The 12,477-nt window shown below is 42.3% G+C and overlaps 1 protein-coding gene across 2 annotated transcripts in view; it reads right to left on the bottom strand.

Moving 5' to 3' along the window:
* The window catches only part of DCBLD1 (discoidin, CUB and LCCL domain containing 1), a 53,341-nt gene that overhangs the window by 28,371 nt on the left and 12,493 nt on the right, over positions 1-12,477 (bottom strand). For both annotated transcript variants that reach the window (XM_032484770.1, XM_032484771.1), the window contains exon 2: positions 8,661-8,873. In XM_032484770.1, the coding sequence (XP_032340661.1) occupies positions 8,661-8,873 (213 nt within the window). The remainder of the gene's footprint in view (positions 1-8,660; positions 8,874-12,477) is intronic.

The following is a 12,477-nucleotide window of genomic DNA, read 5'->3' as shown; positions in this document are numbered from 1 at the left end:
ATGGTAGGTAAATGTTTCTGGAAGAAGGTCAAAGGAAGAAAATTTAAACACGCACACTCCTTTAATCACCCTTACCCCACAGGCACCAATCCCTCTCAAATTCTCATTGATGTGCTGCAAAAACGTAATGAAACCCAGCAGGGATAGGATACCCTCTCTGTATAATCGCCGTCATTAAAAGTTATTTGATAGGTTCATCACGGCACAGCCATCCCAACAGCAGGAGGCAGTTTCAGTCCAGGGCGGGGAACAGAAGCCAAGGACTGGCTGCTGCATGGCCTTTGGCAAAACATCCAAATGGTTGCCTGTCTGAAGGTCTGACAGATAAAGATTCCTTTTCACAGACTGGAAATTAGTAACTGCATTCCTAGCATTAAAAGGGAAGAGATGAACGGAGAAAAATGTGACCGGCAGTGAGATGGAAAAATAATGGGAAACCACAAAAGGCTCATACAAGCCTGTCTTAAGCAATGTTCTCAGTTTTCAGCCAGACTCCCTTGAGGATGAAATCTTTCCTTGTGAAAGCCTTTCTCCACTCACGCCTGCCCAAACGATGTATTTCACTGTTAGTACTCTCTGTCCCAATTTTTAAAAAGGATCTACACCTGTATTTGAACGTTCACAATGCCAGTGTCATTGGAAACCCACACAAGAGCTCAGAGGTGACTTCTAGCTTTGACCACTGTTTCACTAAGAAGCATTTTTTAAAAACCTTAAATTTATCCAAGCACTCTGCGTGTGAGTGATGCCTCAACTCACAGCCAGGCTGAACCCCAGCCCTTCGTGAGGGGTCTGAAGACATTCAGCAGACCTAAGAGTACCATCCGCATGGATGTTTGCTTCACACCTGGCAGTGTGCGTGTCTCACAGAACTTGAACTTGCAGTCTCACTCCAACCTTCCCTCGCCTCTATCCTTGTCAGGGATGCAAGTTCCATCTTCGGAGTCCCAAATTCCCACCCAACTGGGAGACAGCACAAAGGCAGTTCATCAAGTCGGCAGAAAAATCAGGACAAATAAATCCTTCTACCTCTCGTGAAGGGTAACGAGCGTGGGACTGTGGGAAAAGCTATCAAGGACACCAAATGGAACAGCACCGCGGCATTTGGCACCAGACATGAGACCAAGAGCTAGCAGACAATGGACTGATTCCTTGGACAAAAGGAATAAAGGGCCCAGAACTGCAGGAGCTGCCTGCTTTGAGCACAGTAGGCCAGTTCTTCTCAACATATCCCCTGTCCCGTGAGCAGCTGAGAGGGGAAACCCTTTATTTTCCCACATGGGAATAAAAGCAAACTGTCCCACAGGGAAGAATGAACTGCCTGCCTGGAGCCAGTCCTCTGGATTCCCTGGCAATCTGACAATCCGTGCAGCAACTTTTCCTCCTCTGCATTCTCCACACCCTGCCTGCCCACATCTCTGGACACTACAAGGCAACAGTTTGCTTAATAACGGTTCCAAGTCATTTCAGGTGGGCCTATGCTTTTGGTCTGAAACTGATAACACTAAGTTAATGTTTCATCAGTGAAAAAGATGTGTTTCAGTTAATGTTTCATCAGTGAAAAAGATGTGTTTAAAAAATGGTATTCATTCTGTTAAAAGATACCAAAGAGACCCCCTCCCTCTCCATAACCACGCTCTCGGTGGTGAAAAACAGACGAAATAAAAACCTGGCTCTTGAGAGACTGGTCATAAATCAGAATGAACAACAATAACAACAAAAAACTCCTAACAACTTTCATTAACCTTATGAGCAACTTCTTAAGCACACGTGTGATTTCTCATGACAGATAAGAGCGTGCTGAGGAGACCAAGTGATGCTCCCTGGGTGCGACCACACAGTCAGCCTCAGGGCGCATGATCGGCCAGCTGCCAGGACAGAGGTACCTGGCGCGGCCCAGGTCTGCATGCAGAGGCGTGCTGATAAAACAGTCTCCAGAAGTGCTGAAGGTGCCAACGCCATCGGATTTGTGTCTGCTTTCCATTTGTTTTTTCACTGCAGTCAAATGGCAGGGTTGCCCTTGCTTGCTAATTGCAATCAGGTCACTGTACAAAATTACAGAATTTTCTAGGCCATTTTCTTTGAAAAGGAGAGAAATTAGCATCAAAAAGGGATATTCCTGGACTGTGTCATTAAAACCATAGTCACGTAAGAATGTAAGTGGTATCCCTGGAGAGTTTTGGTCTCTGGTTTCCAGACAAAAATCGGTGACAGAAGATAAATGAAGTAGGCAGATTCCTAGACAAAGGTGAGGCTTTCCTTGGGGCTATGAGACTCAGGTCAGGAAGTGCCTTCATACTGGAACCCACCTAGGCCATTGCTTCTCTCCCAACAAAAGATGGGAATTCACTGAAATGAATTACGGTGTGTCTCCAGGGAGGTGTTTGGGGAAAAGGAGGAGGAGGCGGCCAATACTTTTTTTCTCCTTGACGCTTATGGTTTTGTTAATGAGACACCTCGCATGGAACATCTGGCTGATATAACCTTTTTTTTTTTTCATATGTTTATAATTCTTTCTGAATTCTATCTTGGCATAAAAGGTAAAATAAAACAAACCAAAAGCAGTCCTTCTGAAGAATTTCCACCAGAGTAGCCCCAGCCAGAGAAGAATGCCCTTCTGGGCGTCTGAGTCCCAAAACAGCTTTTCTTAAGCTGGAAATTTCTTCAAAACCTTTTGTTTCATCTTTAAAAGTCACAGAATTTTGCATTGTCCATAATATGGCTGTGAGACGTAAACCATTTTTAAAACAGAGGCCGCCAATCTTGTGTTTCACGCTATTTGGAATTTTTTTAAAAATTGTCAGCTAAGGCATAATGCTTAGCTCTGACTGCAATATCCCAGACAGGTATCATTCTAAAGTATTATCACAGATACCTTGTTGCAATTGTAAGTCAAAACACTTAGTATTGTTTCCTGCTTTCTCCATTTCTCTTGTCCCCGTATAATACAAATATTAACAGTTGACTTCACATCGTTGTACTTCTAAGTCACTGACAATGGCTAAAAAAATACTGGGAATGGAGGTGGACGTACAGGAAATGTAAGAGAACAATTCTGGAACTTCCTGGTTTCTCTATAGTGCAAATCACTTAGCACAACACAGCCAATTGAACTGACAACCATTAGGTTCACTGACCATGAGATGATGTCTCTCTCCCTTATTCTTTTTTGACTAAGAAGCATTTTTTTAAAACCTTAAATTTATCCTAGCTCTCTGTGTGTGAGTGATTTCTAAGCACTCCATTTTATTCTCAGGATACCCCTGGGGGAAGGCCTGCAGGGGTTTCCATGTCTTCAGCAAATGACAGACAAGGACTACAGCTCACGTCTTCTGCACAAGGCACGGGGTCAGATGGCTTTTGTCACACTGAACGGGAAACACAGTGCAAGGAGTGGGATCTCCGGAGTCAAATGCCCAGACTTGAATCCCAGATCTACTTAAGTGATTGTGAGCAAGTTACATGATCTCTTTGAGCTTCAGTTACCTTACGTGGGAATAACAAGCATGCTCTTACAGGGCTATTGTGAGGCGGAAGGGAGTAAGTAATCTAGGATGCCAGCCCAGTGTACAGACAGAGCCGAATGTTCCACCGCATGCACCTTCTACACTGTTCCATGGTCTTTTCCATATAATAAGTAGAGTCTGAAAATTTTATGTAAATAAGTCTTTTAATGCAGAAGTGATATTTACAGATTGAGCAATCTTACTGTGACTCTTCCTACAGTGTGACTAAAGACACTCTATCTTTTTAAATGTGTAATAGATTTTTAAATATATAATGCTTGCCAAATTCAAGCTACATGCAGCCAGATTCATTAAACACTGATGGAGAACCTATGTATAAGACTATGCTAAGCAGTAGGGGCTACTCAAAAGATGAATAAATGCAGTTCCTTGCTCAGGAACCTCCCATCTGGTAGGGAAGCTAAAATAATGATCTCAGCCTGAGATAGGTGCTCTACTAAAGGCTTAGAAAAACAACATGAGCCCAAAAGGAGAAGTGACTGAACCTGATGGACATCGGAGGAGGTTCTAGGGTAAGAGCATTGGATTTGGTTTGCCTTTTCTCTCTCTCTCTCTCTCTGTGTGTGTGTGTGTGTGTGTAGGGGGAGAAAAGCGAGGGAGGAAAGAGAGGGAGGGACACATGGAAGGAATAACATCATCAAATGTGTTTAGGAGAAGGCACAGAGAGGAGGAGACGCAGCGATGAGGCTGGAAATGTGGGTGGGGAAGAGGGCCATGCTAACGAGTGTCTGTAGGCAGTGGGGGCACAACTGACAATTTCTGAAATAAGGAAAGAAAGAAATTATTACAGCAGTATTTAGCAAGATAACCTTGGATGGCCTGGAAGGAATGGAGACTGGTGAAAGGAGAGAGGGGGAAATCAGAAAGATCTTTCCATAAGAAATAGATACACAAGATCTTGAAAGTCAGTATGGGGTGGGGGGTAGAGTAGCTCCGTGGTAGAGTGCTTGCTAGCATGCACAAGGTCCTGGGTTCAGTCCCCATACCTCCGCTGAAAAATAATTAAATAAATAAACCTTATCCCCCCAATAAGCAAATAACAAAAATATTTTTCAAAAGAAAGTCAATATATATGTTTTATTTTAATAAGTTTAAAAGTTTGTGTTTAAAAATATCTTTTAAAGTGTGTTTTGTTCTTAAACAACAAATTTTCTAAAGTAAGAGTGATACACTTAATCAATTTTGCTGTATCCTGCCTATTTCCAGGATATTTTGAAAGGGAGAGTCAGTGTCAGTGTCATCCATTAAAACACTGTTCTAATTGATATTTGAATCTGAAATATCAGTCCTGAGTGTAATATGTGACAGACAGAAGGATAGTAACTCCATCTGATCTGTATCTGGCCTTTCAGCATCAATGAGATCAAGTGCATATTTTGCTTGATTACTGTGAAAGCTGGTGTGGATCACAATTGTTCACAGGGCACTCTGCTACCATGAATGTGGATTATGAAAGCATCCAAAGTATATGAACCAAACACTTAAAACAAAATCATAGGGGGCAGTGAACCATTACGAACTGCATCACAAAACTGTACAACTTCAGCATATTCACAGTGGCTAACGTGCTCACATTCCAAGTAGTCCACTCTTGGCAGAGCTTCCAAACACTAATGCCAGAAACATTATTCTTTTTCAAAACATTAACTCCTCATTTAAAAGCCTGATAGTGTTGAGTCTTAAAATCTCTTGACAATGCAATTAATTAAAAAAATAAAAAAACAACCTGAGCTGGATAAACTGAAACTATTCAGCTTTTCAGCCACACGTGTCACTGTGTGCTAGAGCCCTGTACACTCAAATTTCAGGAGGGCTTCCAGAACATATGTTCCCCCAAGGGGCACTTCAGTGGGGACCCCCACCCCCTCACTGTCCCGGGCCACAGCGCTGTGGATCCCTGCGACCCTGCCCTGACACCAGGGCTCTCCATTGCAGTCCTGCGGCCACACTAGCTGCAGAGGGCCTCCCACACTCCAGGGAGCTGGGCAATAGCCCCACAGGAATGCCTGCTCCCTGAGCTCAGAGCTCGCACAAGAAAACAAAGCTCTTCTGCTTCATCTCCTCCTCTGCAGATGCCTGCACTACTCCAGGAAGTTCACACTGACCGGGGGGATATTGTAACTAAATTAAAATATAGGTCTAAAGTCAGTGTTCCTGGGCAAAGAAAATCTGCTTGTTTTTTCCTAAGAAACGTGTATTTACTAAGGAAAAAAATCGACAGCAGAGAGAAGTCATAACAATACCCACAGATGAACCTTCTAACGTCCTCCCTTTAACAGTTTGCTCCAGTTATGTTCTATCTTACTTTATTCAGAGGGTTTTTCCTGTTATTATAACATTACTGTGTATTCATACTTTATTCAACACTTCGTCATAAGCGGCTTTCCACATTAACAGTCCTTTCAACAAATAGCAGTTTTAGGGGTTTAATATTCCAAGTATTATACGTTTTACTTAAATGGTTCCTTTCCACTGAACTTGTCAATTCACTTTTAAAATCACTTATTCATGGAGTATCTACTCCATTCAAGTCACTAGATTAAATATTGTAAGTCCACATATAAAGAAGTGGCTCCTCCCAGAATGCTCTTTAAAACCACAAAAGACACAAACATATACATGCAGCATACAGGCATATGCTTGTGTACACCTGCTATATGTGGCCTTAAACTCTTTAGTTCTTTTAAAATAAGCTTACAGGATTGAAATATTCTAATTTCCTTTCCGTGTATTCCATTTATTGCTGATTTCTCTTATTCTTGTCTGTTGGACTTGCCTTAACATGACCAATCAGGGAAGCTTTAAAGTAGCCTCAAAAGAAAGAAATTCTGAGCATCATTAAACATTTTATCTTAAGAACATCTCCAATCCAAAATATTAACTACATCTCCGGTTTAGGCAAAACTGCTCTACAGTGTAATACTGGGTTGATCCACCTGGGATGGGCAATAATGCACTGTGGTTTTCTTCGGGTGCTGGGGCTGGGAGAGGAGAAGACATCTGCAAACAGATGTCTTGGAGCCACAAAGACACAGATATGAATTTTCCTTTCAGTCCTTAACTGGCTGTGTGATCATCAGTATGTTACTTTAAAAACACACAAACAAACCCAAAGAACTCAGTGTACCTCAGTCTCCCTATTTGTAAAAAGGAGTTAGTCATATTTACCTTGCAGGGTGGATGTAAAGATTCCAGAAAATCTATGTAAGGGCCAAGCATGTGCCTATCACACAATGAATATATTTATTTCTATAATGAGCACATATTTTGTTTTAAAAGACAAACATAACTATGTAGAAAAAAAAACTTCAAAAGAAAAATGAACTTACTGGGCTTTACTGAAGTAAAATGCAATTCATTCCTCATTTTCTAATGAAGAGTCTAAATCTTAAAAATTCAGGAAGCTAGAAATGTGGAAGAGAATGCCCTGAGGCTGACCACAATCAAATTGTAACCCAGCTCCCAAAATGGAGTTAATCCCAGGCTTTGCCTCCCTTTTGTACATTTGTGAGTGTACATCACAGATGATGGAACAAACGCCTGGGTGTGGGAAAGCCACGTCCATCCTCCAATCCCATTTCAGGACAATTTGCTCTCCTCTCCAGTTCTTCTCACCTCAGCCTCTGAGCTGAGATAGACCCAAAGCAGCAGCGAGGACCACTCTGCTGCTCTGTCAGCAAGTGGAATCAACTACCCCTCTTCCGGGAAGGTAGATGCTTCCCCAGGGAGACCAGGGTGGAAAAGCCATTTCTGACCCTGCCGCACTTTCCCTCGCCTTTTACACTAGAGCTCTGACACTCGACACCCTCCTCTGAATGGGAACGAAATTTCCTGGCTAGTAAGGGATTCCCTAAAGACGGTCTCCATAAATTCACACATATTTGATTAACCAGAGCTCACTGAACAGTAAGTGTTCCCAGAGGCCGGAAGCATCCCTGAAACTCTCAAGTTTCCCAGTTGAGTCAAACCAGTTTAAAAAGTTGCAACTAATTATATGAAATCAATCATCTTTCCTCTGTCAGAGTAATTCAACCATCATTAAAATAGAGATAATACTCCCAAGGATAAAAAAGCTTAGGTTTTTTCTCTGCGGGGTCTAGGTGAGTTTAGACCTCTGGACAGTCTCAGGGCTGGTCTGGGCTACCACACTGGGAGGAGTGAGGAATCTCTGGGTGCAAAGGTAAAGACAGCCTTGAAAGCTGTGTGTTTGAGAGAAATGGCTCATAGAACCAGCAGGTGGACAGGGTTTTGCTTAAAACCTGTATCATTTTTGGAGTTGTACACACAAAGAATTTCAGAAAATCTTGAATCTCAAAAGAACCTGTTTATAAGATTCTGTCTATATTTTCAAATTGTCTAAACCCAAGCTGTTTCCTTGGGCTAAGGATTGCAGGGTCACTGACAATGGTAATTTCAGACTCCATCACACTAACTGCACACCCCAAAGCACAAAAAGGTTACTTTGGAAACTGTCCTTTGCACTTAAACAGAAAACTAACCCCAAACGTGTGTGTAGGGTCCCTTCACTCACTCCATCCAGGTCTCTGCTCAATGTCCCTTTATGGGAGATGCCTTCCCGACCACCCCATTCGAAGTAGCACAAACACACTCAAAATCAGACTCGGTATCACCTTAGGAAGACTCTTTTTTCTTATTCCTTATCTTCCTTTCTCACTACCTCTCATATTATAGATGCATTTGTTTATTCTCCACCTGCCTCTCCACCAGCGTAAGCTCCATGGAAGGAGGAACTTTGTTTTTTCACAGCCATATCCCACCTGGTCCTTCACACAGTACCTGAACACATGATCACTGTTCAATAACTATTTGTCACATGAATGAATGAGCTGTAGGTGGTTTAGCCAAATGCCATACATCCCCAGTTCTCTCCCTGGCAAGATATAAACTCAAATCAAGCTCCTGAAACCCATGTAAACCTAATACTAACATCTCAGATGTCTTTGTTGCAGCTTAGGACGCCAAGGTATCCATGTGAGCTACCCTGAGAGTATCCAAAGAGCAAGTGGCTCTTCGGATCTTCCCAGGCTATAACACTAGTGAACACATCATTTGTCCTCCTCCCCACACCTCAAACTTTCCCGCACCCACAGATACCCAGATCTCTTTTCTTACCATACTGATCAGAAGAGCTAATGAAGAGAAGGTAGTCAGAAGCACAGGTCTGGGATTCAATATCCAAATCTCCCAACCTGAGAATCAATCTCTTCCCCTTCGGTACTGTGATAGTCTTTTCACAAACAGTGTGATTGGGGTAAGTCCCTGGATAATTCTTAGATGTCATTGTGCCACTGTCCTCGTAGGTCACTATGTGCCCACAGCCATCACCTGTTAAAGAAAAAAAGATACAAAAAGTAAGTGAAATTAATATTTACTAAGGATTGAGAAAGTCCAGTATAATCTTCACCTTATGTATTTTATTCCTTCTATGGAGAAAGAGAGAAAAGCTAAAAAACAAACAAACAAAAAGACTTTATTATTAAATAGTATCTATTATTCCAGGTTATTTCATCTCCTGTTTCTCAGTTTTATCTTCTGAACATTGTTGGTCAAAATGTTTCATGTATTAGCATGAAAAACCCTTTGCAAATACACCATCTAATCAAATTACTTTTTCTAATTGTTAGGCAATTAGATAGACATGAGCACCAGGCAAGGGGAGAGAAGGGGGAGGGAGCAACCCAGAAAATAGCAGTACCCCTGTGCTCAGGATAAGGGGATCCAAACTTACTTTCTCTAAATGAAGGCCAGCAAAGAAGCCGGCTAGAATCTAACGCTGTGGCTGCACAGTAGAGAGAAGGACTCGGCTTAACTTGACCCAGTGCTTATTACAATGTAATTAACACCGCAGTTTGAGCCCCCTCCCACAGGCTTCTCTGTGCACATCATGGGTAAGAACCTGTGTAAAAGAGATGGGCACGCCTGATACAAGGAACATAAGCTGTCAATCAATTAATCAATCACAAAAACACCCCCTAAACCAGGTTATAAAAACAGAAAAAAAGGAAGGAGTGGCACCATTTTTCCTCTCCTGGATTGGCCCACCCCCAGTCCTTGGGGGTGGACTATATTTTACTACCTTTTACTTCACTAATAAAATCTTCCGTTTATATCACGCTCTCTGTCTCTCATTAGAAATTCTTTTTTTTTTTTTTTTTTTTTGGATGACTAAGAACCAAGGTAACTTTTATTCCCCTCTTTCTGGTAATATAATCATCGATCCATCTACCCACCCATACCTGCACAGTAGGCCCTTGGCATTCACAGAGTCACCATTTGTGGTTTTGTCTATTAGCAAGCCAACGCCATGAAACAATCTGCAGTGGAGAAAATACTATTACTCACTTCAGGGGTTAATGTCCTGATTAAATGAGATAATATATGCAAAATGCTCCTGGTAGAATCTGAGGCTTATGCTGAGAGGACTTTGTTTAAGAGCAGATCGTTCAGCTGGGGACTGACAATCATTCCACATTCATATCTCAGTTAATACCAGTCACAGATCTGAAGGTTACTGATAGACTCAGGATGTATCATTAGCGTCAAGGATCTACTGTATTAAGTGCTTGCCACACACCAGACATAGCATTGGCTGTTGACACATGAATGCAGCAATGGCTGAGTCTGCTCAGAGTCAGATGGGAGAAAGTCACATGTTGAGATAACTATAATAATAAGTGCCCTGTACCGTATCAGGAGCTTGAAAGTGCCAAAGAGGCAAAAGAGAGTCTATTTCAGTGAATTATCACTACTTCACTAAAACAAGAAATTCTCTTAAGACTTTTCTCAATACTGAAGTTAATCAATTGACCAATAAGTTGCTCCATAAATTAAAGTGACCAAGTTAATCACTCAGATATCTAACAGCAAGAACAACTGGCTGGGCTGCGAGGTTAAGGAGCAAACATTGCATTCAAATTACAAAATGTATGTGGTGAGTTCAGCTTCACCGAAACAAAGGCAGAAGTTCTGCCTTCTGCTGAAGGGAGAGAAAGCAGAAATCTGCTGGAGAAGGAACTCCCTGCAGTGGTAAAAGACGGCCTCAGTATCCCGAAGCTTCCTATGGAGAAGCCCCAACGTGGGTATCCTGGGAATCTGAAGCCCAGGGAGGCCTTCTTCCTTCTCCAGCCTATGCACTGCTGAAGATTCACCGGTGGGTCTTCCTTTATTCCACCCTCTTCCTGCCCTGAGGCTTGCAGCCCAAAAGATGATGGAGGCCTCGTCAAAATAAGGAGTTGGGGAGAACTGCAGAATCTGACCCAAATCAGCAGGAGGACCCACCTATTATGCAGAAACTCCCACAAGATTCCAAGCAGGGAGTTTGGACTGGGGGAGAGTTGACCTCAAGAAGCAATGTGTTACAGAATACCAGGGGGAATGCAGATAGACAGCTGAGATAAAACCACTCTGCAACCCGGAGGTCCGGGCAGAGGCAGCTGTGGAATTTATACAGTAGGACATAGGGGCCCACAGAGGGCTTGAGGAGGGAGATAAGGAAGGGGTATTTGAAAAAGATTTGCCACAGGAACCAGCACGCAGGAGAGTCTGCATCGGAAGAGCAGTAGGAGGGCGAGGAATGGGGTGGCTGGGTTGGGAAGGGAAAGAAAAACGGGAAAGTTCACAAGAAAAAAAATTAAGACTCGGGTTTTGACTAATTATAGTGGGAAAGACAAGATGAGAGGGGAGGGAAAAAAAACATTGAGATTTTGAGTCCAGTAATGAAGCTAATATGACAGAAAGGGAAGCCCAGAAGGCAAGCAGGTTTGGGGACTAAGGTTGTAAGTTTGGTCATTAAGTTTGAGGTGATAGCTATGTGTCCTGGCTCTCTGGCAGGAAGGATAAAATTGTTGAGAATTAAATGGAAATTATACTAGAGCAAAGTATATGGTACAGAGAAGCACAAAGTGCACAGTTTTGATTTAAAATTTGAATTAAATTTTGTAAAAAACAGACCCAATTCACAATATCTCTTGGAAACTATAAGACATGGCAACCATGCCAACAGGCATTCTCACAGGGCTAGTGATGCCCATTAAAGGGGGTGGCTGCCCCTTTAAAGGAGACAGATACCCTAGCTCCCCACCAGCTCCTGGTCCCTCATCACTATGACTTGTCCCACCTTAGGAAGCACTGGTTTTGAGTGCTCTGATAAAACGACACTAGGGTAACCAGTGTCCAATTATGAATATAAACATACACACAACTAACCCTCTCTAAGCCACCAGCATACCAGCTGGTCAAACACTTACATGCCTCTTTTCTTAATACCATGAAATTCTGCTTTTGTAAGAGAAGAGCAAGTGAAGTCTTTTTCCTAGAAAACACAGCTAAATATAAAATGTGGATCAAGTACATGGGAATCAGCCTACACATGATTACTTTATTCTAAATTTTATTTAAGTGACAAGTCATGACAAAGGAAAATCCCAGGGTGTCCGTTACGCAAGCCTGCAATCACACTTCTTTCCGATGCCTTCTACTCTAAAGCCCAAGGGGAAACCCATTCTGCCCAGTGACACTGGCAGAGTGTAAGCAGGTTTAAGGCTTCCGCACTCCTGTCATTACTTTATGCGGGGTAGCTGTGCCTTCCTGGAAAAGTTTCCCTTTTCCATCAACTATCAGAATGAAACTAGGTCTTTGGTCTGCCAAAAAAACCTGAAAGGAACTGCTAAGTTCTAATTTATTAAAAAGAAAACTGTCATCAGAGGTTGCAATCTCCCTCTTGCCTATGGAAGACGATGGAGTTTTCCGGGGCAAGCACTAATACAATAAATTGATTCCACGGTATTAAAGACATCAGCAATTTTCAACCTATTGTTTTTCTACAGTTTTGATGACTTCAAAGGACTACATATATTTAACAACATTATATACGATAATTGGAAGTTGCTAAGAGAGCTGCTCTTGAATGTTCTCACCACAAAAAGGGAAC

This window comes from Camelus ferus, chromosome 8, assembly GCF_009834535.1.
Source record: "Camelus ferus isolate YT-003-E chromosome 8, BCGSAC_Cfer_1.0, whole genome shotgun sequence".
Taxonomy (NCBI): Eukaryota; Metazoa; Chordata; class Mammalia; order Artiodactyla; family Camelidae; genus Camelus; species Camelus ferus.
Note: the sequence above shows the minus strand (reverse complement) of the source record. Positions and strands in the feature narration are given on the sequence as shown.